The 27,588-nt window shown below is 54.0% G+C and overlaps 1 protein-coding gene across 4 annotated transcripts; it reads left to right on the top strand.

The window, feature by feature from the left end:
• Window positions 1–605: 605 nt before the first annotated feature.
• SLC44A2 (solute carrier family 44 member 2) lies at window positions 606–27,154 on the top strand. Of its 4 annotated transcripts, none has more exons than XM_027050591.2 (22): window positions 606–757; window positions 15,168–15,216; window positions 17,056–17,129; window positions 17,258–17,342; window positions 17,878–17,962; window positions 18,154–18,264; window positions 18,348–18,408; window positions 18,496–18,619; window positions 18,740–18,823; window positions 18,914–19,026; window positions 20,641–20,772; window positions 20,868–20,967; window positions 21,051–21,143; window positions 21,328–21,412; window positions 22,017–22,279; window positions 22,365–22,459; window positions 23,086–23,189; window positions 23,323–23,396; window positions 23,486–23,556; window positions 23,734–23,822; window positions 24,904–24,988; window positions 25,424–27,154. In XM_027050591.2, the coding sequence occupies exons 1-22, from the start codon at window positions 727–729 to the stop codon at window positions 25,543–25,545; spliced, it is 2,130 nt and encodes a 709-aa protein (XP_026906392.1). In that variant the 5' UTR covers window positions 606–726; the 3' UTR covers window positions 25,546–27,154. The 4 variants fall into 4 exon arrangements, with proteins under 4 accessions (XP_026906392.1, XP_053075886.1, XP_026906391.1 ...); XM_053219911.1 differs by having other exon boundaries at window positions 607–757; window positions 25,829–27,154; XM_027050590.2 differs by lacking the exon at window positions 606–757 and adding an exon at window positions 14,428–14,624 and having other exon boundaries at window positions 25,424–25,879.
• The last annotated feature ends 434 nt before the right edge of the window (window positions 27,155–27,588 follow it).

The raw sequence follows: 27,588 nt of genomic DNA, 5'->3' as shown, positions 1-27,588 counted from the left end.
CTGAATTTTAATTTGCATTTCCTTGACGGCGTCATTCTTTTTGTTCACTGCATAGTATTCCCTCCCTCTCAGCGAGTTGCGTGCGCGCCTTTGTCCGCGCGCGTGCAAGCCTCCCCCGTGTTTTACAATGACTATCAAAGCAGCAGCAGGTAGCAACCTTTGACAGGTGCTCCCCATGCTCACGCGCCTCCGATGGCTTCTCCAGGGTCGATGGCAGAGATGAATCGCACAGGGTGAACACGGTTGGATATAATCTTTCTGCCGGGTAACATTTTGTCCCACAGCCTGTGCTCACCCCGCTGGTTGTTACCAGACTAAAATTCTTGCCGATCTGATGAATAAAAAAAAAAAAAAAAAAGGCATCTTTTTGTCTGTTTCACTGGCACACAGTCAGCGCTCAATACCTATTTGATGAGTGAATGGGTGGGCGGACGAATGAATGGGTGACCACTGCTCCTAGCCCACCAAACACGCCAAGCTGGAGAGTCTCCCGAGAGCCCAGATGGGAAACAAAGGTTGGGGCCCCACCCTCTCCCGAGCCCGGCCCCGCCCCCCGCCCCGCCCCGGCCCGCTCCGGGCTCCCATTGGACGCAGCGTGCGGGGCTGAACTGGCGGGCGGGGCGGGGCCGGACCGGGCCGGGGCGGGGCGCTGCAGCCCGCGGAGCCTCCCGCCCGCGCGGGCTGGGGTCGCTCCGGCTCGGACTCCCCTCCTCGCCCGACGCGGCCATGGAGGACGAGCGGAAGGACGGAGCCTACGGTAGGAGCCGCCTCTGGCCCGCGACCGCCTCTGCTGAGTTGGGGGGCTTTGGGGGAGGGGGACATCGGAGATCTCAAACACCCGCGCTGCAGCTGGGGGCCCCCCTCCGGCTTCTCGGCCCAGCATTCCTCTCTGCGCCGACCCCACGCCCCCCTGCTCCCGCCGGGTCGCCCTGCGTCCCCTCTCCCGGGAGCCCCCGCACCCCCTCCGGCTGATGGGCCAGGACGCACGGCGCATGCTCCACCCGGGGAGGTCCCGTTATCTGGGCGGCTCAGATGCCAGGCGGGGGAGGGGAGGCTTGGCGACCGGGGCTCGGAAAAGGGACAGGGCCCCGACTTCCCCAAATCCCCCTCCTCTTCTGGTCGCCTTAGTCCGCTTCTTTCTGCTGCCCACACCCCCCTGGAAGTAGCCATCTCGGGCTTCTGGCCAGATGGGGAAACTGAGGCAAGCCTGGGCAGACCGAATGCTGGGGTGGAAGGCCATCGGTTCTTGCTAGCGGCCTGGAAGGACAGAAAGAAGGGCGCCCTCGGTGAGGTCGCTGTAAGGAAGAGGAAACCATTGAGAAACTTTCCTGGCCGTGTACAAGGGGCTGGGGGGTGCCCGCTACCGTTTCGCAAAGTCCCTGCGACGCGGACCCCCCCTCCCGGGGTGGGTGGCCTTCGCCTCCGGGCCCTGAGGTTGGGGCCAAGATGAGGCCCCTCCCTACCCACGCCCTGCAGTGCCGCCTTTCCCAGGGTTCCCACGGAGGGGGGTTGCCATCCTCAGTTTCTCCTTTCTCTTCTCCATTTTGGGTCCCAGGGCTGAGCTGGGCACATGTCCCACGCAGCTCTCCCCTGGGGCAAAGGGGCGCTGCTGCCCCTCCTTGTGTGACAGGAACTTCCTGGAAACTGTGAGACAGAGGCTTTGGGGAGGGGGCAGGAAACCACTCAAAATAATCAAGAAAAACAAGCTGACTGGAGACGTACCTCCCTCCCCACTGCCTCCACAGTGGCCTCAGCAGGTTGTAGAGACAAACAGATGGGGGAGGCTGGGACCCTCCCTGCCCAGCCCAGCCAAGAGGGAAACACAGGGACCTGGCCACCACCCAGCCACTCCCCTCCCTGCCAGCCAATGTCCTGAGGGGCCTCCTTGCTCTCGGGTTTGGCTCAAACCCCAGACCCTGTATCTGTGGGTGCTGTGCGTCCCTTGGGTATGTGTGGCTGGCTGTCTCTGAACTGGGAATCTCAGATTGGAGCCCTGGTCAGGCCCTGCCTGCCTGTGGGCAGCACCTGAGGGACCTTTGATGTCTTTAAGGAGCTGGGGTGGGGGATGGCAGTCAGAGTGGACAAGGATGTGATTCATCAAGCCTTGAATTTGGCCAAAGGGAACCAGCCATAGATGGGCCTGAGCAAACCCTCCCAGGCCCTGCCAGACCCGCACTCCAGACAGGGGACCTCTGTGCCCAATGGAGGTTACGCTGGGCGCCGGGAGCCCATTCCATCAACAAGTATTTTTTGAGCATCTTACAGGCACGGTCTAGACACTGAGAACACAGCAGTGAACAAAGCAGAAAAATTCTTGAATAAATGTATGATTTTAGGTTGTTGTTAAGTGTTGTGGAGCAGAGAACAGGACAGCATGTGTGTGGGAGAATCATCTAGGATTATTTTAGGTGACCCAGGGCTGGAGTTTGAGCCAATAGCCATGGGAAGATTTGGGAGAAGTGTGTTCTAGGCAGAAGGAACAGCAAATAAATCAGCCAGTTGCTTAATTATTTTTCTCTATGACGCCCAAGGAAGCCTGAGGTGGAGACTGCAGCTATGTCTTGCAAGCCAGGCCATCACCTCCTCCAGGGCCCCCCCCCCCTTGACTCCTTGAAGTGGGGGATCTCACGTAGTTTGTAAATAATAGTTCATTCTCATCAGAACCAAAAACCTGGAGCCCTCAGGCTGCCCCATGAAGTCACTGCCAGGAAATGAGGGGCTTTCCTTTGGGAACAGTGTCGCAAGGGTTGCTCACAGATCCCAGTGCTCACAGGGGCACGCCTGGGTGGCTCAGTGGGTTAAGCGTCCAACTTCGGCTCAGGTCATGATCTCACGGTTTATGGGTTCGAGCCCTGCATCAGAGCTCTGTGCCGTCTGCTCGGAGCCTGGAGCCTCCTTCGGATTCTCTGTCTCTGTCGCTCTCTGCCCCTCCCCCACTTGCACGCTGTCCGTCTCTCTCTCAAAAATAAATAAACATTAAAGAACATTAAAAAACCATATCCCAGCCCTCACACAGCCCTTGTATCCCAATGCCTTCCCATCCATCAACTTTCATGACCTCAGGGGGTGAAGTCAGACAGACTCAGGTTCAAATCCTGATTCTGACACTTAGGAGCTGTGTCACCATGGGAGAGTTGGCGACCTCTCTGAGACTCTATCCTTGTCTGCAGGTCTAGGCAGACCATACTCACTGCTGGGCAGCATTTTGCACAGTGGCTGGTAGGCTGTCTACATGCCAAGAGGCCTCTGGGGCCCATAATGTCGGAGACATGGATTTTCCAGAGCTGATGGAAAAGCAGCCCTCTCTGTCTAGGCATAGACTTGGCGGGACTGGGCAGGGCAGGAAGCTCCCTCCTCTGCAGACACCATATTTAGATGATATGAGGAAACTGGGAAATGGCTCCTGGCCCTGACGGATGACATCAATGGGTACTGCCATCCTTCCCACCCACCCAGGCATGAGCATGGAAAAAGATTCTAGAACTTAAAACAATACACTCTGATAGGGGGTGGGGGGAAGGTGGGAAAAAAGTAATGGTGCTTGTGTAAAAAGCAGATTCCAGGGGCACCTGGGTGACTCAGTCAGTTAAGCATCTGACTTCGGCTCAGGTCATGATCTCATGGTTCATGAGTTCCAGCCCCGCGTTGGGCTCTCTGCTGTCAGTGCGGAGCCTGCTTCAGATCCTCTCTCTCTCTCTCTGCCCCTCCCCCATTCTCTCTCTCTCAAAAATAAATAAACATTTAAAAAAACAACAACAGATTCCCTGGCCCCATTTGCTAGAGTCCAGCTCAGCTGACAGCAAGGATCTGGCATTTGATTTTTAAAATATATTGTTGGGAGGGGTGCCTGGATGGCTCAGTCGGTTGAGCGTCTGACTTCAGCTCAGGTCATGATCTCGTGGTTTGTGAGTTCAAGCCCCGCGTCAGTCTCTGTACTGACGGCTCAGAGCCCGGAGCCTGTTTCGGATTCTGTGTCTCCCCTCTCTCTCTGCCCCTCCCCCGCTCATGCTCTGTCTCTCTCTCTCTCTCTCTCTCTCTCTCTGTCAAAAATAAATAAACATTAAAATATATTGTTGGGAGAGGACATTTGCTTGTTCATTGAACGTTTATTTTTTTCCAAAAGGGGTGATACATTCACATGCTTCAAAATCCAAAAGATACAAAGACTGTGTGGCTTTATCATGAAGGGTCTCCCGTGCGCTCCGTCTCTCAGCATGACACAACCTTCTTGGCAAAGTGCGTCAGTGTTCCAGCACCTAGTGCTTTGTTCCAAATGGAGTCTAGGCCTTAGAACCTCGCGTGCAATTATATACATATTCCTTACCTAGTGGCTGTTTTTTCCCCCTTTTGCAAAAATGTCAGCAAATCCCTAGTGTGCGAACTCTGAGGCAAGATTGTGTGTGTTCAGTTTGAAGGTGGATCCGCAGTGCCTGGCACATAGTAGGTACTCAACAGCTATTTACCGAATGAAAGGGTGTTTGTTTCACCTGTTGCTTCTTTTTTTTTTTTTTTCAAAGTTTATTTATTTTGAGAGAGAATGTGCGAGGGCAAGCAGGGGAGTAGCAGAAGGAGAGGGAGAGGGAGAATCCCAAGTGGGCTCCGCATAGTCAGTGCAGAGCCCAATAATGGGCTCAAACACACCAGCTGTGAGATCATGACTTGAGCCAAAACCAAGAGTTGGGAACTCCACCGGCTGAGCCACTCAGGGGCCCCTCACATGTTGCTTTTTGTTTGTTTGTTTGTCGCTTTTTGTTTCTTCGTGTAATGTATCTTGGAGACATCGCTCATGTCCGTGCCTGGAAAGCTTCCTCGGTGTTTTTCTGACAGTTGCATAAAGTAATATATGTGTGGATGGAATAGTTTATATTTACCCAATCTTATATTTAACCAATCAAGAGGAATATTAAAAAAAATTTTTTTTAACGTTTATTTTTGAGGGAGAGAGAGACACACACAGAGTGTGAGCGGTAGAGAGTCAGAGAGGGAGGGAGACACAGAATCTGAAGCAGGCTCCAGGCTCCGAACTATCAGCACAGAGCCCGATGCGGGACTCGAACTCTTGAATGGTGAGATCAGACCCAAGCCGAAGTCAGAAGCTTAACCGACTGAGCCACCCAGGCGTCCCTCCGGAAGAATATTTGAGACTTTGTATTGAAGCAGACAGTTCATACGTAAAAGGAAACAAATCCTAAATGCATCAGGCTCCAGAAGTTTTCACATGGTGAACACACCCATGGAATCAGTGCCCAGACCTGGAGGGGAAAAAAAAAAAAATTCCCAGCACCCCACAAGCCCCTCATGCCTAAGGAGGGCCAATCCGTATTATTATTTTAATCTTTTGTGGTAAAAAAAAAAAAAAAAAGAAAAGAAAAAACATAAAAAAAACCTAAAATTTACCATCTTACTCATTTTTATTTGTATGTTTCAATAGTGTTAAGTATATTCACATTGTTGTGCTGTGGCCTGTTTTTGTAAGGCCAATGGACTAAGAATGGCTCCATTGTTTGTAAATTGTTGTTAAAAAAAAAAAAAGGAGCGCCTCTGTGGCTCAGTCAGTTGGGCCTCGGACTCTTGATTTCCGCTCAGGTCACAAATCTCAGTGAGATCGATCCCTGCGTCCAGTTCCTGCCTCATGATGACAGCACAGAGCCTATTCAGGATCCATCCTCTCTCTCTCTCTCTCTCTCTAAAAAAATAAATAAATAAATAAATTTAAATTAAAAAATAAAAAGGAATATGCGACAGACATGATATGTGAAACCCAAAGCTTCAAATCTTAACTATCTCCCCTTTAACAGAAGAAAATTTGCACATCTCCAGTAAGGACCTTCCCATTACCCCAGAAAGTTCCCTTATGCTCTGTCCCAGTCAATCCCCAAAGGGAAAGTTGTTTTTAAATAGGATTTAATTTTTTTTTTAACATTTATTTATTTTTGAGAGACAGAGAGACAGAGCACGAGAGGGGGAGGAACAGAAAGAAAGAGAGACACGGAATCTAAGCAGGCTCCAGGCTCCGAGCGGTCAGCACAGAGCCTGACACGGGGCTTGAACTCACCGACTGCGGGATCATGACCTGAGCCGAAGTCGGACACTTAGCCGAGTGAGCCGCCCAGGCGCCCCCCTCATTTTAAATAGGATTTTAGTCTCTTACATAATAAAATAAATATATTCTCATGGGGGCAGAGGGGAGGGGCTAAACAAAAATAAGCCCTCAACCACACAGAATATTTTAGTCTTCCTAGTGAAAGAGCCCTTTACATACCCTCGACTAATTGCCCTCATCGCAGAGGTAGCAGAAGCTTTTGCACAAGCTTAGCCTGTTTCTGTGTGTGTATGTGGCATCTTTACGGTATTTTTTTAAGGCTCCTCTGGCCGGCTTAATGAAAAATGGTCCTGTTCCCAGGGTGAGATACTATGTTGTCCTGTAAACAGCTGAAGTAGATCTAACCTCCTTATGTTAGCATGTGAAATAGCAAAGTAGGAAAGAATATGTGTAGCAAAACAGGGCGTGGGGGGTAAACAGCTACAAATTTGCTTCTGCATGTGTATTTAGACTGTCTGGAAGGAGGAAAGGGAAACCAGGGAGAGGAAGTTTGGGCTCTGGGCCAAGGGTGAGAGGGAGAGTGATTCTTCTTAGTCTGAAGGGTTGTTTCTGGTTGCGGCGTTTTTACCTCGATAAGCACACCGTTTACTTAATATCAACGAAGTCACTTTTTGGGCAGGTGCTGCCGTGGCGGAGCGGACATGCTAAGAGAGGGGGAAACAGGCGAGATGCTGAGATAAATGAGGGAAATTCTTGGAATGTCAGAGATGGGCTCAGGAGAAAAATCATGCAGGGAAGAGGAGTGGGAGTAATCTCTAGGGCCTTGAGGCGGAGTTAAAAATTTTAAGACCATCCTAAGGTGATCAGAGGCAGGAAGGAGGGAGCTGTGAAGAATGTTTCAGGGAGAGGGCGTGGCCTGTGCTCAGGGTACAGGGTCTGTGGGCCGCGGAGAGGACTTGGGCTTTTGTTCTGAGAGAGGTGGGAGCCATTGAGAATTCTGAGCAGAAGAGGGAACCGGCCTGAGTCGGGTGCCCACAGGCACCCTCCGGCCCCTGTGAGGCGCAATGGCAGAAGCCAGACCAGGACAGAGGCGACAGCACTTATCCAGAGGCATGAATCACCTGGTACCAGGTGCTAAGTAAATGAGCACATCTACAGAAGAGCTAAGCACAGAGTTCTGACTCTGCCAGGTCCCGGAATCCAGCCTCGCCTCTGCTCCAGTCTGGCCGCCTTCTTCCTAGCCCTTTAGCACCTGCACCTTTTGTGTCCCTGAACCTTTCATATACCTGAACCTCAGTGTTTCCATCCATAAAATGGGGTTAACAACAGCATTGGCTCCTTCTTGGGGCTGTCTTCAGGGTTCAGTGAACTGATGCGGGTTCAGCCCTTAGCTGAGCGCTTGGTCCATGGTAAATGCTCAGTCTGTGGGGGTTATTCACAGGGCATAGAGTTCAAGGGCATGGTTGTCAGGGGCAGAGTTCAAATCCCAGCTCCAACTGGCTGTGTGATTTGGGGCAAGTCAGGAAGCATCCGCGTGCCTTGGTTTCTGTACTGAGTCCTGTACACTGAGAGCCTTGCGAGGATGGCATGAGCTTATAGAAATAAATGTCTGGTTTGGTGCCCAGCACACAGTAGGTGCTCTGTTGTTTTGTTTGTTTGTTTGTTTGTTTGTTTGTTTGTTTTTGCTCTTAGCATTGTGTCCAGGACTGTGACTGTCACCTTTTGTATTCAGACTCTTTCTTCCCCAAACTCTTGGTCAACGGGACTCATCTGGGTGGCTGGGATCCCATTGCCCAGGCAGGCACAGATTTCTGGGAAGGCTGAGTGAGCCAGCCTGGCTGTGTGGGTGAGGCCCTGGGCTGCTGCAGGCCTTGGGGACTTGGCCAATTATCTGGAAGCCACAGGGGCTGGGTGGCACTTGATGTCCTGGCTCCAGCATTGTGACTGGGCAGCCTGTATCAGTTTCCTTATCTCCTACACCCACTGCACCGGCTGGGAAGGCCTTTGTGCCCAGCAAGCCCAGGACCCAAGAGTCCCCCACCCAGCCTGGTCTATTGGCCCAGCTTTTCCACACCTTCCCCCCATACTGTTACATCTTTAGTTCTGCCTCTGTCCGTATCTGCCACAGAAAAGGCCTGGGTTGGAGCCAGAGGGGCCTTGGTTTGATTCACATAGCTCTATCCCTCACCAGCTGTGCGGTCTGAGCCTCATTTGGCCCTCTCTATCAAATGGGACCATGCTCCTAGTTAGTGTTTGTTGAACCCCAGACTTTGCTAAGTGCTTTTTGAGCATTGAATCCTGACAACACCCACGAAGCAAATACAGCTATCAATTCCATTCTCCGGGCAGGAAAATGGCAGCCTGGAGAGGGAAAGGGCTTGTCCATTCACCCAGCCCTTTTGTGGGCAATAATACCACTCCTGATTGTTACAAAGAGAGCACAGGAAACCTGCTGGCACAGAACCCGGCTCAACACTTGCTGGTTCATGGCCTAGAGACCAAGGGGCGGCAAACTTTTTCTACAGAGAGGCCAGAGAGTAAGTATTATCAGCTCTGCGGGCCACGTATAGTCTATCTCGCGAACCCCGCTCTGCCGTTGTGGCCCGAGAGCAAGTCACAAACAACGTGAACAGGAACGAACATAGCTACGTACCAAGAAAACTTGACTTACAGCCACTGACATTTCAATGTCACGTAATTTTCACATGACAAAATAGTCTTCCTCTTTGGACGTTTTACAGCCATTAGCCATTTACAAATGTAAAGACCAGGGGCACCTGGGTGGCTCAGTCGGTTGAGCATCCGACTTTTGGTTTCGGCTGTCATGGTCTCACCGTCTGTGGGTTCGAGCCCCCTAGTCGGTCTCTGCACTGGCAGCACAGAGCCTGCCTGGGATTCTCTCTCTGCCTCTCTCTGACTCTGCCTCCTCTCAAAATAAATAAATAAAACTTAAAAAGAAAAAAAAAAAGACCATTCTTTGTTCTAGATCATGTGAGAACCGGCAGTGGGTGATTTCTTCCACCCTGCCCCCTCACCCCACCCCCGCCCCATGACAGTTTGTCAACCCCTGGCCTAGATGGTTACACACTGTGATCGGCAGAATCATGGTTCCCCCCACCCCCACCCCCGCAAACATACCCACATCCTAATTCCTGGAACCTGTGACTATGTTAGCTTACAGGCCAAAAGGGAATTAGCAGATGAGATTAAATTTAGGGGTTTTTTTTTTTCCATTTTTTAATGTTTATTTTGTTTTGAGAGAGAGAGAGAGTGCGACCGGGAGAGGGGCAGAGAGAGAGGGAGACACAGAATCCGAAGCAAGCTCCCGGCCCCGAGCTGTCAGCACAGAGCCCGACGCGGGGTTCAAACTCATGAACCGTGAGATCATGACCTGAGCTGAAGTCGGATGCTTAATTGACTGAGCTACCCAGGCACCCCTAAATTTGGGATCTTATGATGGAGAGATTATCCTGGATTATCCAGGTGGACCCAAGGACAAGGGAGGACCCTTATAAAGGGAAGAGGGAGGCAGTAACAAGTCAGAGAGGGAGATGTGGTGGACGTGGGCTTGACGGGTGTGTTGGCTTTGAGGATGGAGAAGGGGCCATAGGCCAAGGAATGTGGGGGCGCTGGCAGCCTCTAGAAGCTGGAACAGGTAAGGAAACAGATTCTCCCACAGAACCAGCCGAAAGAACAGCCCTGCCAGTGCCTTGATTTTAGCCTAGGGAGATGCTCTTGGGATGTCTGACCTCTAGAACTGTAAGATAATGCATTTGTGCCGTTTTAAGCCACCCATTCGGTGGCACTTTGATACAGCAGGCACAGGAAATTCATACAGGTCCTAACTCATGAGCTGGGCAGCCCCCCCCGGCTCTACTGCTCACCACAGGTATGTCATTTCTCTCTGGGCCTCAGTTTCTGCATCTTTCAAGCGGAGGTCACGATGGGATCAATCTCACAAAGCTGTTGTAAGGATGAACTGAGGGAAAAGCATGCACCGTGTTGGAAAAGCGCCTGGCACATGGTGAAGCGGTCAGTAAAATGGAGGCATTGGGGCATTTGCACTGTTATCGTCTCGCAGGATTGTTGCAAAGATTCAGCGAGTTCTCATCCTGCAGGGTTTGGATCAGGCTCGATGATCAGAATCCAGGAGTATTTGGGGCACCTGGGTGGCTCAGTGGGTTAAGCATCTGACTTGAGCTCAGGTCATGATCTCTCAGTTCATCAGTTCCAGCCCTGTGTTAGGACTGTCAGCTGTCAGCACAGAACCCACTTCAGATCCTCTGTTCCCCTCTCTCTCTGCCTCTCCCCCACCTGCTCTCTCTCTCTCTCTCTCTCTCTCTCTCTCACTCCCTCTCTCAAAATAAATAAATAAACTTAAAAAAAAAAAAAAGGAATCCAGGAGTATTCAACTTGCCCCTCCCCCTATTCCCACCTGCTAAAGTTAATGAGAGCTAATGGAACCGTAACATGCTCACATCAAGCTTCCCTCCTGTATTTCTCAAGAACCAACAAGGCCAGGCCCTAGGCCAAGCCAATGCCAGGCACCGCTGTGCATCTTTAGTTCCATCTTACAGAGATAACTCAAGTTCACACAGCAAGGTCATGGCCCTACTGTCTCATCCACAGCCACCAATTTCTCTGAGAGCTGAAACCTCTCTGTGTGTCTTCCCCTGCCCAACCTGGCCAGGTTATGCTCCCGCTCAGACACTCTCAGTGGCTCCCACTCACCCATCGGACCTGGAGTAAGGATCTCCTACTGGTTGGTAGATGACTGGGCGAGCCACTTCTCCTTGGGCCTTGGTTTTCTCCACTGTAAAATGGGTTGATGATAGGACTTCCACTATAATGAGGACAGAGCTCGAGTCAGAAAGACACTCCGTAGTCAGCACCACCCACTCTTATATGGTTCCTTCCACTCTGCCAGTCTGGCTGGCATTCAGCTAACATGGAGAAACTTCCAGCGCTCCCCTTATCCCTTCTCCACCCTTACCAGTCTCACCTTTTATCAGATGTAGAAATATGTTCCTGTGTTTTTCCCTTCATTCTTGTAATAGTTTTGAGGTGTTTTCTTTTTCTCTTTTAAGCACTTTTACTTATTTGAGTAATCTCTGCACCCAATGTGGGGCTCGAACTCATGACCCCGAGATCAAGAGTCACACGCCAGCCAGAGGCCCCAATAGTTTTGAGTCTTTATCTCTCTTGCATGATTAATCCATGTGGAATTTGTTTTGCTATGTGTTGGGAGTGGAGTTAACTTTTTTCTTCCGAATGCAATTGAGGCCACGACCTGACTTATCCTCTCCCTGCCCACTGAAAATTCCACATTTATCAAGTATTAAATTCTTGATGCATAAAATTCACAAATCAACTTAAAAATTTTTTAATGTTTATTCATTTTTGAGAGACAGAACATGAGCAGGGGAGGGGCAGAGAGAGAGGGCGACCCAGAATCTGAAGCAGGCTCCAGGCTCCCAGCGGTCAGCACAGAGCCCAACGCGGGGCTCAAGCTCACGAACCACGAGATCGTGACCTGAGCTGAAGTTGGACACTCAACCAACTGAACCACCCAGGCGCCCCCGCAAGTTAACTTTTTAAATACTAGAAAACTCTAAGCTACATTTCTACTTTCAGTCTTAGCTACCTATACATGGTTTGTTCATTCAACAAACACTAACTGAGTGCCAGGTGCTACTTTGGGCCCTAGATACAGTTATGAACAGAACAGATACAAACCCCTGCCCTTGTGCTGTGAACAGCAAGGGAGCAGACAATAAACAAGCAATATGTAAATGTGCGACGTGCCAAGTAGTGATAAAAAACAAAATAAAACAGGGTGATGGGACAGAGGGAAAAGGGATGCTGTTTTGGATAGGATGGTCAGAGAAAGCCTCTCTGAGGAGGGGATGACTGAGCAGAGGCCTGCGTGAAGTAGAGCCACATGGACATCTCTGGGAAGAGATTTCTAGGCGGAGGGAACAGCCAGTGCAAAGGTCCTGAGATGAGACCATGCCTGGTGAGTTTGTGTATAGCTAGTGAGGCCAGGGAGGCTGAAACAAACAAGTGAAGGGGAGAGAACAAGGAGGCGGGGCTGAGCACAGAGGGCCTTTTAGATGATGGTGAAGAGTTGGGGTTTTCCTCCGAGTGAGGCAGGAGCCATGGAAGGTTCTGGACAGAGAGAGAGAGACATACCCTGACTCAGAGAGAGAGACATACCCTGACTCAGATGTTCACAGACTCCTCTGGTTGCTATGGGCGGAACAGACAGGAGGGTGAGGGGAAGGCTGGGAGCTGGGAGAGTTGGGTGGAGATGCCTGCACTGGTGACAAGGGTGGGGGTAAGAAGTGGTTGGATTCTGAAGATTCTGATGGCAGAGCTGGTGTGAAGGAAAGAGAGGTGTCCCAGGCTTCTGGTCTGAGCACTTGGGAAGATGAAGCTGCCTTTTCTGAGCCGGGGCTGGTCGGGGACCATCAGGGGCTTGGGTGTGACTATGCTGAGTGTGAGACGCCCGTGAGACCCCCAAGAGACAGGTGTCACACACAGGGGCTTGCAGTTCAGGGGACCGACATTTGGGAATCATCAGGGTGGAGCTGGTGGTTGAAGTCCTGAGTCTGCAGGAGTGTCCCCAAGGGACCTAGCATAGCTGGGAAGAGGCTGGAGCCTTTTTTTGTCCACTGCTTGGACTGGGTGGGTGGGACCAGCCAGCCTTGGGGTTGGCAGGAACCACAGGAACCACAGCATTTCTCTGGGAGGCCTGGTCACCCAAGGGCATGGCTTGGAGCCTTGAACCTCTCCTGTTTGCTGAAGCCTGTGGGCCAGGGGTCAGGTGGGGCTTCCACAGCTGGAGGCCCCTGGGGGGAAGGTACATTCCTTTAGGGACAAGCTGAGTTAGTGACCAGAGCCCTGCCAGGGAATGCTTGGCTCTGAGGTAGCAGCTACAATTATCGAGCACCAACTGCATATGACCACACTATATAACCCCGTTGCTGACTGTATGCCTCATACTGAATGTGTGTTCCTGCTAATCTACTGCACCAAACGTATAATCCACTATACTGTAAAGTGTACAGCTGGCCTCAAAGAGAGCTCTTGGGCAGGGCGGGGGGGGGGGGCGGGTACAGAGAGAACAGGCACATGACTGAGGGAGTATACAGTTGGCTTGGGGAGTGGATGGTTGGTGTGGGGGTGTATAATATAGCCAGCTGACTGTACACCCCATACTGGCTGCACAACCCTTTGCTGACTATATTCCTTGCACCAGCTGTATACCCCCACCCCTGCTGTGTACCCCACACTGATCAAATACCCCAATGGCAACTGTATACCTCTTTGTTGGCTGTATGCTTCCACACCAACTGTATAACGCCAGGCTGTATGCCCCCTACTGGCGGTCCCTCCATACCTACTGTATATCTCCACATCAGTTAAACACCCTTACGCTAACTGTAGTACGTCCATGCCAACTGTATACCTCCTGGTATCCTGTGATTGGTCTTTGACCGGTTTTGGTTTTATACTTTCAGCCCCAATTCACAGTTGAGGCTGCTCAGGGCAGGCAAGATACTGGCTGAACTGCCCTGCGGCTTGGATGGGGCAGAAGGAGCATTTGAATCTAGGGCCATGGGGTTAGAAGGGGAGCTTCACAAGAACAGACGCACAAGACTGGGCTCCCATTTGCTATTGTATATACTCAGCACCCAGCCCTGGGCCTGCACCCAGTAGGCGCTGAATAAATACTTGTTCTACCGAACACTGGCTTCAGGATTCACAGTCGGGATGTGTGCTGGGATGGTGAGCTCAGATGTATAGCCCTGGGGGCCACAAAGGGCAGTGCCAGGCAGGGATGTGGCATCTGGGCTGCAGGTCCCATTTTGCCAGTCTTCAGAAGACCGGCGATATGGATTTTTATATGGAGTTTCCCAAACGTTTAACTGTTGGCATTTCTTTCTTTTTTTTTTTTTTTTTTCTTTTTTTATGCAGACCAAAATAAAAACTGGTTTGAGAATTTTCAGCTCAAATACTCTATATTTGGGAGTTTGGGTGCAGCCATCTGCCTGCTTTGCGGCGCGTATCTCGAGTTACCTCCCTACGCCTCAGTTTCCGTACCTGGAGAATGGGGCAATCTCAGGCGCCCTTCCAGGGTTGAGAGGTGTTCCAGGCGGCGGCGTCCGGTTGGGACGCGGGGGGCGCGCCGAGGCCGCTGGGTGAAGCCAGAGTCCCCCGGGTGGGGGCTGGGCAGGAGGGGGAGCGGCGGGGGGGGGGGGCGGAGTGGGCTAAATCGGGGGTGGCGGGTGAGTGGCGGGAGCAGCTGCGGCCCCGCCCGGGCCTCTCCCCCCTCCCTCCGTCCGTCGGCCAGTCCGTCCCGAGGCAACTGCTCCGCTAGGGCCGGTCAGACCGGTTTGGGCCGCCCCGCCTGGCTCTCTGCTGGGAGGAGCCGCCGCCAGTGGGTCCATCGGTCCCGCCTTCGGGACGCCCGCGCGTCGGGACCCAGTGCCGAGGGGCCTCGGAGCAGGCGGGCGGCGCCGGTGCTGGGCGCCCGCGGGGATGGGGGGCGAGCGGCCGCATTACTACGGGAAGCACGGTAGGCAGCGCCCCTCTTGCGCCTGGCCTGTTGGAGGGGGCAGCGGGAGGACCCCGCGGGGAGCAAGAGTGGGGAGCAGACGTGCCGATCTCTGCCTGTAGCGCCTCATGCTCACGTGCCTGCACCCCTCGCCCTGTTCCTGCCCGGAAGCTGCCTCTCAGAGGTCCCTCCAGCCCCCCTCACCTGAAGAGCCTGTCTTCGTAGCCCCCTCCCCGGTACTCCTGCCGGAACCTTCTCCAGATCCCACCTTGGACCCTCCCCTCCCTACCTGGCTCCCAACCCCCTAGTCCAGCGCCCTCCCCAATGGGTAGCCTCCAGGGGATAACTCGGGGCTGTTCTCGGTGGGCGACTGCTCCCCCTGCCTTGGCCTGCCAGCACTGGGGGCTCGGGCGTGGTCGCCTGGAAGTGGGGTGAGGCAGAAAAAACTCGCTGGCTCTCTGGAAGTTACTCTTCCCTGGGCCAAAGGGTACCCCTAGGGGCTTCTCCGGGGGGGGGGCTCCCATCCCCTTCTTGGTCACCCTGCTCAATCTTCCTGATTTTCAGGAACACCACAGAAGTATGACCCTACCTTCAAAGGACCCATTTACCACAGGTAAGGGCTCTGGGTTCCTGGGAGGGGTGGGGTCTCTGCTGGAATTGCCTCTACCCATTTCTTTACTCCCCCCCCCCCCATCTGCTCTCCAACAAACTGGTGATAGATATTTGCAACTTGACAATTAAAGAACTAATTTCCTTAATATACAAAGAGTCTTTACAAATGCATTTTTAAGCTCAGGCAAAATACTGGAAGAGATAATTTCTAGAACAAGAAATACCATAGGCAGTGAAGTTATGGGAAAGTACTCAAACTCACTGATAGGTAAAGGAATGGATAAAACAATAACCAAATAGAATTTCGCCACCATGGATTAGCAAAGATGAAAAAGATTGGCACTTAGGCTGCTCTGAATCTAACCCGCACAGTGTCTTCTTGGAGGGAATTCGGAAATACGAATTTTTAAATGTGCAGCTCTAAGGGCGCCTGGGTGGCTCAGTCTGGCAAGCTTCCGACTTCTGCTCAGGTCATGATCTCACGGTCCGTGAGTTCGAGCCCAGCGAGCCCAGCGTCAGGCTCTGTGCTGACAGCTGGGAGCCTGGAGCCTACTTCCGATTCTGTGTCTCTCCATCTCTTGGCCCCTCCCCTGCTCATGCTCTGTGTCTCTCTGTCTCTCAATAATAAATAAATGTTGAAAAAAAATTTTTTAATAAAAAAAAGTAATAATTGTGCAGCTCTTTGTTCCAAAGAGTAAAATTCTAGGGAAAAAAAATTCTCCATCAACCTTGTACACCTGGACAAAAAGGGATGATGTAGCTGCTTTTTTGAAAATGACAAGACCCAGCAATCTGAATGTGCATCTTTGGGAACTGGAACTAGTTGATAAGTTACAGTGGATCTTTGGGTCCTACTGTTCCGCAACTGTTAAAACGTACAAATACCCGTGTAAGTGGTGACGTGGATCACTGACAAAATATTAAGTGAAAAACAGCAAGACACAGGACAGTGGGTGTATCACAGTCACTTGAGTTAACAACAACAAAAAATGGTTTTTGAACATTTGTATCCAATAAATAACCCAAAAGACTCAGGAGAGGGGCACCTGGCTGGCTCAGTCAGAAGAGCATGTGATTCTCGATCTCAGGGTCTGGAGTTCCAGCCCCCCGTTGGGCGTAAAGATTACTAAAAAAGTAAATAAATAAATTGAAAATGAGAAAAATCATTAACAAAGTTTACTTACAGGGAGAGGGGCCATGTGGGTGACTTCTTTTTTCATTGCATGCATTCCTGCATAATTTAGTGTTTATTTATATTTGAGAGAGAGAGAGAGAGAGAGAGAGACAGCGTGTGAGCGGGGGAGGGGCAGAGAGAGACAGAGACATCATTGGAAGCAGGCTCCAGGGTCTGAGCTGTCAGCACAGAGCCTGACCCGGGGCTGGGACTCATGAGCCATGAGATCATGACCTGAGCCGAAGTCAGACACTTCACCGACTGAGCCACCCAGGCGCCCCAAAATAGTTTACATTTTAAAAAACATTACTGCCAATTGCTATTAGAGGTGTGGGGACATGGGCACTCTGAATCAGAAGAGAGCTGAACACTGTGGCCAACCACTTCAAAAACAGTGTAGCATTAGGTATCAAAATGTAAGGGTGCCGGGCTGTCTGGGTAGAGCATGGGACTCCTGATTTTGGGATGTGAGTTCCAGCTCCTTGTTGGGCGTAGAGGTTGCTTTAAAAAAAAAAAAAAAAAAAAAGGCGAAATGTACATGCCCTTTGGTACAGCATTCACACCAGTAAGGAATGCGTGGATGTGCGTTATGTGTTCCGGGCAGCATAGGGTCCATGATACACAGTCCCCAAGGTTCCCACCCAGATGCTGTTCTTTGTTCCCCAGGGGCTGCACAGACATCATTTGCTGTGTGTTCCTCCTCCTGGCCATTGTGGGCTATGTGGCCGTAGGCATCATAGGTGAGTGGAGGAGGGCACAGGGTTGGGGTTCCAAGGTGGGGGGGGGGGGCAAGCCACAGCCTCTAGGGCAGGAGCGGGGATGATGCTCAGGGATGGCCGTGCCTCAGTGTCCCTGGATCCCTCCACAGCCTGGACCCATGGGGACCCTCGAAAGGTGATCTACCCCACCGATAGCCGAGGCGAGTTCTGCGGGCAGAAGGGCACAAAAAATGCGTGAGTCTGGTTCCTTGGGGCCTGGTGGGACTGGGGAGGCATGGGCGGGAAGGCTTCGTGAGCACGGGGGAGAAGGTTCTAGGCTTCCCCCACCTCCATCCATCCATTAGTTTAGTCAACAAGTATTTCTAAAGCTCCCACTTTCTCCAGCTACTATTCTAGGCCTGGAGGACACAGCACTAAGTGAGACATTAAGAGTCTTGTGTGGTCGCTCACACTTTAGGCGAGGGACAGAGAGGAGACAGTCCTGGATCTGGTGTCACATGGTGATGAACAGATGAGCCAAAAGCGAGTTCAATCCAGGCTGTGCCACTCCCTGGCTGTGTCACCCAGGGCGAGTGTCTCAACCTCTCTGGGCCTCACTTTCCTCAGCTCTGAAATGGGGACAATAACAGGCTGTGGTGATGGTTAGATGGGCCAAAAGGCAGAGCTTAGAACGGCGCCTGGTGTGGAGTGGCCGCTGCTAAGGTTGTGGTTTTCATGAGGCATTTTATATGCCATCGTGACAGTTTCCATCTCCCTTCCCCAACCCCAGGAACAAACCCTACCTGTTTTATTTCAACATTGTGAAGTGTGCCAGCCCCCTGGTCCTGCTAGAATTCCAGTGCCCCACCCCCCAGGTAATGTGGCCTCTCCCCATCTTCTTTGCTGTCCCTGCTTTCTGTCACCGGGGCCTCTTCTCCCTATAGCGCCAGCTTCTCTCTCTCAGCCCCTTCTTTTCCCTGGTGAATGGGAAGTGGGACCTCTGTCCTGAGTGGGGATCGGGTGTCTGTCTTGATCCCACCCAACCCCTGCCTCCTGCCCCCCCAAGATCTGCGTGGAGAAATGCCCCGACCGTTACCTCACCTACCTGAACGCTCACAGATCCCAGGACTTTGAATACTACAAGCAGTTCTGCGTGCCTGGCTTCCAGGGCAACAAGGTGAGGGGAGCCCAGGTGGGGGCAGGGGACAGAGTGCTGGCCTGGGGCTTTAACCGCCCCCCCACCCCCCGCTTTCTTGGCAGGGTGTGGCTGAAGTGCTTCGAGATGGCGACTGCCCTGCTGTCCTCATCCCCAGCAAGCCCTGTGAGTCTGGGGTTCCATAAGCTTGGGTGGGCCGGGGAGAGGTTTCGGGGGCTCAGCCTGACTGGTCCCTTTCCCTGCTCCATGCAGTGGCCCGGCGATGCTTCCCAGCCATCCACGCCCACAAGGGGGTCCTCATGGTGGGCAACGAGACAACCTATGAGGACGGGCACGGCTCTCGAAAAAACATCACAGAGCTGGTGGAGGGCGCCAAGTGAGGACCGCCGCCGCCCATCACAGCGGTGTCCCCCTTTCCTGGGTGGGACAGGGCATCCCCTGGGGCTGGCCCGATCAGGGAGGGGCTCTGACACCAGCCTTGTTTGCCCTTCCCCAGGAAGGCCAATGGGGTCCTGGAGGCGCGGCAGCTGGCCATGCGGATATTTGAAGATTACACAGTTTCCTGGTACTGGATCGTCATGTAAGTCGGGAGGGAAGGTGGCCCTTCCTGTCTGTGTGTCCTGGGGCTGGTGAGACGATCGCTGTGCTCATGCCCCCATTTTATCCCCAGAGGCCTGGTCATCGCCATGGTGATGAGCCTCCTGTTCATTGTCCTGCTCCGCTTCCTGGCTGGCATTATGGTCTGGGTGATGATCATCATGGTGATTCTGGTGCTGGGCTACGGTGCGTCCCCCCTCCCGGCACCCTCCCCACCCCCCAGTCTGCAAAATGCCTGTACCCTTTGACCCGACAGTGGCCGGCAAGAATCTTGTCCTAAGCCGTGAGACATTCTCCATTCTTCTACTTGGTGTGTTTGTGAAGATGTTCATCTCAGTGTTGTTTATGGGAGCAGGCGCTTGGAAACAACCTCAGTGTTTATCGATGGGGGGGATGGGTTAACTCGTAGCCTTCCAGGCTGGGACCTGGAGCTGTATTTTATCTACATCAAAAAGCATTCTCAAGCAGACTGCTTAACACAGTGATTAAAGATGCGAGCTCTGGCACCAGACAGCTGGGCATTAAATGCTGGCCTTGCCAATTCCTTCCTCCGTGACCGTGGGCAAGTGACTCACCCTCCCCGTGCCTCAATTTCTTCCTCTATAAAGTGAGGATAATTAGTATTTACTAGTTAGGAGGCTTAATGAGAAAAAGTGTGCAGATGAGATGCGGGGGGGGGGGGGGGGGCTGCAGATTTCAGGCCCGTGGAACCCAGAGGTCATGCTCAGAATTCAGTGGTTTGTATTTTGATTATTTAGACAAACTTTCCAGGGGAAAGATGCCTGATAGGCAATCCAGTGTGAGGATACAGATATTAAAACACTCACGTTAATCACTGGTTTCTGGCTGGGTGCTGGCATCTTAGGCAAATTTTTTTTTTAATTTTTTTGAATTTATTTGTGAGACAGAGAGAGACACAGCATGAGCAGGGGAGGGGCAGAGAGAGAGGGAGACACAGAATCCGAAACAGGCTCCAGGCTCCGAGCTGTCAGTACAGAGCCCGACACGGGGCTCGAACTCACAGACCGTGAGATCATGACCTGGCCCGAAGTTGGACGCTTAACCTAGTCACCCAGGCGCCCCCATTTTTTTTTTTTTACTTTATCTGGATTTTACAATTTTATTCTTCAAAGAGCAAAGGGGAACATTAAAAGTCCCTAATACGGCCCCACTGAATGTTAACACCCATATCCTTCCTCCCCACCCACGAATCATTGTTATAAGGTGGCAAGGAAAACCTCAAGTCACACACCAGTCTGATACCTATTCAGTCACTCACTCATTCCTACAGGCATGCGTGCGTCAAACACGTATTGAGCGCCTATGTGTCCTAGGAAGTTTTCTAGGTCCTGGGGGATGCGGGGAAAGATGGACCAGAAATAATAAACCAGCTGTGTGCAACTCTTGATCTCGGAGTCGTGAGTTTGAGCTCCAGGTTGGGTGTAGAGATTACATAAAAATATAATCTTAAAAAAGAATAATACTAATAAACTAGAAAACCCTCTAGCAGGTCCAAGCAGAGAGAGGGGATAAGAAGTCGAGTGTGAGGGTGTGTGATTTGAAACAGGAGAAGGGGTTTGGGAAGGTCTCGTTGGAAGGTGCCATTGGAATAGAGACAAGGAGGGTGTGAGGAGTCTGGGACCAGGCAGTGGGCATAGCAAGTGCAAAGGCTCTGAGGCAGGAGCAAGCCCTGGCAGCCTCTGTCCGCTCTGGTTTCTGCTTCTGCTAAATGGGGGTGTTTCCCCCTGCTTTGCAACGTCGGGGGAGCATTCCGTGGGCTGAGGTCGGTCCCCTGTGCAGGAATATTTCACTGCTACATGGAGTACACGCGACTGCGTGGCGAGGCCGGCTCCGACATCTCCCTGGTGGACCTCGGCTTCCAGACAGACCTCCGCGTGTACCTGCACTTGCGGCAGACCTGGATGGCCTTCAGTGAGTCCCAGCCCCCCCATCCTGCCCTCCGGTGAGGCCTGGGAGGGAGCGGGGACAGGCAGCTGGCAGCCTCTGCTACCCTCTGCCTCCCGCAGTGATCATTCTGAGCATCCTTGAGGCTGTTATCATCTTACTGCTCATCTTTCTGCGGAAGAGAATTCTCATCGCCATCGCACTCATCAAAGAAGCCAGCAGGTGGGTGCCAGGGTGCCCGGGGTTGGGCTGGGGTTTGCCCCGGGGCTGCTGGGGCCCTGATGCCTGTGTCTGCTCCTCCCCAGGGCCGTGGGATACGTGATGTGCTCTCTGCTCTACCCACTGGTCACCTTCCTCCTGCTGTGTCTTTGCATCGCCTACTGGGCCAGCACTGCTGTGTATCCACCGTCAGACCCGGATCCCTGACCCCCCCGGGGTGGGGCGGGTGGCTAAGGGCCAAACTTGCCTGGAAGTGACCTGCAGCTTGGGGGCAGGGCCGGAACCTGGTGGCAGGGGGTGGGGGGAATGGAGCCTTTCTGGGGTCCCTAGTCCCACATGTTGGGTTCCTTAATGAACCTCCAGCTTCCTGTCCACTTCCAACGAAGCTGTCTATAAGATCTTTGATGACGGCACCTGCCAAGTTGCCGGGAAAACCTGCAACCCTGAGGTGGGGGTCGGCTATTTCCCCAGCAGCCCACAGGCTATCTGAAACCTGCCATCTCCCCGCTTGGGGACCATTCAGCAAACATTCAGTGCCTGCTGTATGCCCTGTGCTGGATGTGGGGAGCTTGGAGGGGAAGAGCTCCAACTGGGCAGCCCCACCCCACCCTAAATGCTGGGCCACACCCACCTTTCTCCCCTTGACTTCATTTCCTGCCCCACACCCCGCCCTTAATCTAATGATAGCCAGTTCTTGTTTCTAGAACCCCTTCCTTGCCTTTCATAAGCCCCTGTCCTGACCCCTGTGGTCCTCATACTGATCTCTACCACTCTTGTCCTGTCCACGTGACCACTCAACGGATGCATGACCCCACTCTGATCCCCAGGATAGGTTATCCTGCCTCATCAACACCTGTGGAGTCAACAATCCCGTCTTGCTTCTAGAACCCCTATTAAAAGCCCCTATACGGAACCCCCAATCCCTTGACTTAACTCTGACTCCCATGACTCCTGTCCCACTCCATGAGCTACCTGACCCGGGCCTGATGCCCAGAACCCCCTCTGAGCCCCTGGCCCCTATGTTGTGACCCGGCTCCCCATCCTTCCCGCAGACCTTCGCCTCCTCCAATGAATCTCGCCTGTGCCCCGGTGCCCACTGCCAGTTCGCCTTCTATGGTGGTGAATCCGGCTACCACCGGGCCCTGCTGGGCCTGCAGATTTTCAATGCCTTCATGTTCTTCTGGCTGGCCAACTTCGTGCTGGCCCTGGGCCAGGTCACGCTGGCTGGGGCCTTCGCCTCCTACTACTGGGCCCTGCACAAGCCAGACGACCTGCCTGCCTTCCCACTCTTCTCTGCCTTTGGCCGGGCGCTCAGGTGGGATGCTGGGTGGTCTGGGGCTGGGGGCGAGATGGGCTGGAGGAGCCTTGGCCTGGCCGCTGACCACCCCCTTGGCCCTCAGGTACCACACAGGCTCCCTGGCCTTTGGCGCCCTCATTCTGGCCATTGTGCAGATCATCCGAGTGATGCTCGAATACTTGGATCAGCGCCTCAAAGGTGCGGCCCACCAGTGGCTCACGATGGCCAGTGGGAGGTGGGGCTGGGGGGCGGGGTTAAGGCAATGGGACTGTGATTGGTTTCTGCTTGTAGGGAGCTTGAGCAGTTCCTAAGGTGGAAGAATGGCTGAGGGAGTCCAATGGGTGGAGTTCTTAACCCTGGGGTAGCGGATGCGGGACCAGGAGGCCTGGGGCACCATTGGTTCCTGAAGAGACTAGGATTTGTGTGTGAGGAGAAGAGCGGGGCTAAGGCTTATTTTTTGTTTTTTGCTGTGGTGGAGCTTGGATTGGTTATTCTTTGGGGTGGGGCCAAGGAGGCGGCAAGGATTGGCTTCTGCTTGGGAGCCGGGGCTGGGGCAGGTGTGTGGGTTGTGATTGGTCCCTATCCTAGAAGCTGGGTTGAAAGGCTTCAAGATTGGGCCCCTCGTAGGGGTCCGAGCCCCTGGCCCGGTTGGTTCTTACTTGGGTGAGGGCCAGGCCCCCTGAGGGTTCTGGACCAAGTTTCCTTTCCCTGTCTCTTTGAGAAGGCAGGCTCCGGAAATCTGGATTGTATGCATGTTATGAGGGTGGAGGGTGGTCCCTACCGGGGGTCTCCCCTCACCTCTGCGTCCTTCTCTTCTCTCTTAGCTGCAGAGAACAGGTTTGCCAAGTTCCTCATGACCTGTCTCAAATGCTGCTTCTGGTGCCTGGAGAAGTTCATCAGATTCCTCAACAGGAATGCCTACATCATGGTGAGTAGACCTGGGACCCCGAACCAACCCGCCAACTCCTGCCGGGTGAGAGCAGCCCTCGTTCCCAGCCGGTGGGCCTGATCCCTCCTCCTCCTCCTCCTCCTCCTCCTCCTCCTCCTCCTTCTCCTTCCAGATTGCCATCTACGGCACCAACTTCTGCACCTCGGCCAGGAATGCCTTCTTCCTGCTCATGAGAAACATCATCAGGTCAGGGAAAGCACCATCCTCTGGCTGCCTCCCTCCTCCCCCCGGTCCCTGAGCCCCTATTCATGCCTGCTCCTCACTGTCCCCTGCAGAGTGGCTGTCTTAGACAAGGTTACCGACTTCCTTTTCCTGTTGGGCAAACTTCTGATCGTGGGTAGTGTGGGTGAGTGCCGCTGGTCAGCCTACCGGGGGGGCTGTGGTTGGGGTGACTTGTGAAGTGCTGTCGGGCCCCGCGTCTTCTTTTGTGACGCCTGCCGCGGTGTCTGAGGTCTTCTTGGGGGGAGGGGCCGCTTCCTTTAGTCAGAACCCTCAACCATCTCCGTTACCTCCCTCTCTCCAGGGATCCTGGCATTCTTTTTCTTCACCCACCGTATCAGGATTGTGCAGGACACAGCACCGCCCCTCAATTATTACTGGGTCCCCATACTGGTACGGACCTTTGGGGACGGGTGGGGATCCAGGGAGAAGGAGGCGCTGGGGTCCTCCTGGTCTCTTTTAACTAGACAGATGCGGAGGGAGGTCAGAGGTGGGGGATTGATTATGTATTCAGTCCCACAAACACGTAGTAAGTACCTACTGTGTGCCAGACACGGGGGGAGGAAGGGCTTCCCTCCAGGGGGCCTTCCAGTTCAGAGGCAAATAGACATCAGTCAGGAACGATACGGGTGGCTGCACGATTGCACACTGACTCGTGCCACCGGCGAGGCTTACGGGGAACCGTTAGAGCCTGTGCGGGAGGATTTGGGCAGGTCTGGGAGGCCCGGTGTCTTCACTGTGGAAGCGATGTCAGATCTAAGATCTGAAGGAGATAACAGGCCACATCCAGGCAGAGGGAACAAGTTCGGGGGCCGTGAGCTGGGACTGTGCCAGGAAATGAAGAAACCGGTGTGGGGGGAAGGAGGTGGAGATAATAGGGGCAGGGAGGTGATGGGGCCGTGGAGGTAATGTCATGCACCCTAAGAGCAGTGCAGGCCTTGGAGCCCAGTGACCTAGAATTTTATCTGACTCTCTGTTTGCTCGTTCTAAGATGGTAACTTTGAGCAAGGTATTTAATCTCTCCATGGCCCGCTTCCTTACAATCCATAAATGTTTATCAGATACCTGCCAAGGCCCTGTGAGCCTCCAAATTGCTGGGGGTGTAGCAGTAAGTGGGACAGATACAGTCTGATGGAGATGAGGGCGTTATGTCTGTAGTACCCTAAACATGCATAACATTGCAGCCAGGGTCTAGCTGTCAGAAGCAGCTTCGTAGAGGAAGTGGTATCTGAGGACTCCACGTTTGAGCTGGAAGCAGAAAGATAAGGAGGCCTTAAACTAGATTAAGTTGGGACAACAGCATGTGCAAAGGCCCTGGGGTTGAAGAGAGCAAGGAGTGAATGGCAGTACTTTGGATGTTACTCTAAGGAGGGCTTATCAGCAGGGAAATGACCTGATCCCAGCCTGGGAGGGTGTGGCGGGTGGGAGTTGCCCTGGGAGCTGGGGTGGAAACATCTTGGCTCCCCTTGCCTAGACGGTGATCATCGGCTCCTACCTGATTGCCCATGGCTTCTTCAGTGTCTACGGCATGTGTGTGGACACGTTGTTCCTCTGCTTCTGTGAGTGACCCCTCACCCAAACCCTTGCCAGGCCCTGACCGCCTTCTCCCCTCTGGGCATAACATCTTCTGATGGGGCTATGCATCCAACGGCCAGGTGCCCCCAGCTTCCCCGGGCGTCCGAGGGCCCTGGCATGCCTTCTCGGCTTCCTCCCTGCGCTCGGAGCTGCTCCATCCCGTTGTGCCCTGGTCCGGCCTGCAGCTAGAACGCTCTGCCCCTGGGCCCTCGGCTTTGGGGTTTCTGGCTTTGTTGGGGGGGATCTGTGGCTGCTACTAACTTTGGTCTCTCCATCTGTCTGTTTTTTGTTTTGTTTTTTTTTTCTCTTCTCTTCCTCTACTCCATGCCTGCTGGCTTCCCTGTTCTTCCCTGCCTCCCTCTTTCCCTCCCTTCCTGACCACCCCATTTTCCCCCTGCCGGTTCCTGGGGGGAGCCCAGGTGAGGACCTGGAAAGAAATGACGGCTCTCAGGAGCGACCCTACTTCATGTCGCCCGAGCTGAGAGACATCCTGTTGAAGGGGAGTGCGGAGGAGGGGAAGCGGGCAGAAGTCGAGGAGTAGAGAGGGAGGGAGGCGTGGGGGCCACACAGGCCTCCTCCTTTCCTCCCCGTAGACTGGGGGTGCATGCGGGACTTCCCCTGCCTGGGAGCGTGGGGAGCGTGTGTGTGTCCCGTTCCCGAGCCTTCCACGGCTTGCCCCTCTCCTGTCCCGGCGTGTCTTGCTTCCTAATCCTCTGAGGCTTCTCTGTGGCCCTCGTCCTGTCCCCCCCCACCCCACCCCCGTCCCCGGAGGCCCCTGCCCGGGGCTCCCCTCATGCCACCGTCTCTGGGGCCTCTCTCCGCAGTGGAGGACCTGGAGAGGAATGATGGCTCAGCCGAGAGGCCTTACTTCATGTCTCCCAACCTCAAGAGGCTCTTGAACAAGACCAACAAGAAGCTGGCGGAGTCCTAAAGGCCCCGCTCCCCAACGCCCCACACACCTCTCCAGAAATCTCACACCGGGTGCTCGGCAGCTGGGCCAGAACCCTTGGCCCGCTGGGCTCACGTGAAGTCCTGTCACTGCCGCCCCCCCCCCGCCCCGCCCCCACCTGTCCGGTCATCACTGGACCCCAGGGACCTGAAGGATTCGGGGCATCTCCTCCCCTGTGCCGAGGGGCCTTCGGAGTTTTCCTGGTGGCGCCCCGAGACGGCACGAGTCACGCCAGCGCTCGCTGGCCTAGACGGGGAGAAGTCCGTTGAGGCCTCCGACGTCCGACCTGCAGTGGGGCCCAACCTCTGTGGGCCGCCGCCCACTTCCTGTCGCTGCCTTCCAACGGGGCAGTGTCTGCGTCTGCGAGAGTGGTGGCCGAAGTGGGCTGCGGTTCCTCAGGCCCCCGTTCTCTCGTGTCTGCTCCGGCCAGGACCAAGCCCCTTCTCCGTGGCTGAACGGCTGACTCACAGGCTGCCACATGCGTTTCTTTCTTTCTTTTTTTTTTTTAACCTGGACGTGCATTAAAGGGTCTGTTAGCTTTTTCCTGTCTGTCTCAACGGCTGAGCCGGGGCCAGCTGAGGAGTGCCTTCTGTTGTCCCCTCCCCGCCGAACGTGGCTGGGGTGGGAGTGGGGTGGCCAGGTGGGGGTGTCTCCTGGCATGGGAGGCCACAGCAGGGGTGTCACGGAAGGAGAGGGAGCTAGTCTGTTGGGGGAGGGCAGCTGGGAGCAGACCCGGTGCAGGAGGGAGGAGGCCGCTAATGGCCGTTTAATGGGAACCTGCTGGCTGGCTGGCTGGAGGAGTTGGGCCTGATTCCCCCCCTTCTCCTGCCAGCTACTGACACAGCTCTCTTTGTACGAGAGAAAGAACCTGAATCCCCCAAGGGGCGATTTCAGGGGAAGGGCTGGGTGGGGGCAGATGCCGTGAGCAAACCGGGCCGCCTCTGCCCAGGCACCTCGCCTTGAGGATTCTTTTGCCAAATTTGCGGAACTCTGTGGACCTGGTCTCCTGGTTCCCCCTTCGCCACGTCCCAGGCCCCTGACTTCATCAGCACCGTGCTAGGGTCCGGGAGAGGGAGAAACCCAGGCCTGGGGTCCCAGTCTCTTGTGTCTGCCCACCATCCCTCAGGCCCCCTCGTTCTGTCTGCACACTCTTGCGTGTTAACTGCATTCCAACCACTAATAAAGTGCCTATTGTACAGAGCCCGGGCCTGGAGTGTTTGTGGAGTGAGTAGGAGGCTGGTAGGGGGAACCCCAGCTTTGACTGTCCTGGGATTCATTCTCTGAGCTGGGGCGAGGCTCTCAGGGGAAGGAGGGAGGAGGGCAGGAAGCCTTCTGTCTGCTGGCCCCGAGTCAGCCCGAATGGTACCCTGCGGGTAGCTCAGGTTTCTTCTGAACAAATAGCCCTTATTAGGTTCTCATCCCTACACTCCAGAAGGCGACGATGGCCTGTCTCCCCCACCCCCCCTCAGTCACATGGCCTTTGTCCCCAGGTCCAGGCACCTGAGGCACCCACAGTCTAGTCCAGCCCCTTTGGACCCGCAGAACTGCAAAGAACTGAACCCTGTCCTGCTGCCTAGGGGCTCACTGCTGCCCCCTGGTGCAAGCTATCTGCCCACCTCTGGGCCCTCTGTCCCA

The sequence above is a fragment of the Acinonyx jubatus genome, chromosome A2 (genome assembly GCF_027475565.1).
Source record: "Acinonyx jubatus isolate Ajub_Pintada_27869175 chromosome A2, VMU_Ajub_asm_v1.0, whole genome shotgun sequence".
Taxonomy (NCBI): domain Eukaryota; kingdom Metazoa; phylum Chordata; class Mammalia; order Carnivora; family Felidae; genus Acinonyx; species Acinonyx jubatus.
Note: the sequence above shows the minus strand (reverse complement) of the source record. Positions and strands in the feature narration are given on the sequence as shown.

Excerpts from the sequence above, each read along its gene's own strand:
- SLC44A2 (XM_027050590.2), top strand. The coding sequence starts at position 14,588 with ATGGGGGGCGAGCGGCCGCATTACTACGGGAAGCACG. Across the intron at positions 21,144-21,327 it reads TACTGGGCCAGCACTGCTGT|CTTCCTGTCCACTTCCAACG; the intron begins GTATCCACCGTC and ends ATGAACCTCCAG. Across the intron at positions 22,460-23,085 it reads CTTGGATCAGCGCCTCAAAG|CTGCAGAGAACAGGTTTGCC; the intron begins GTGCGGCCCACC and ends CTTCTCTCTTAG.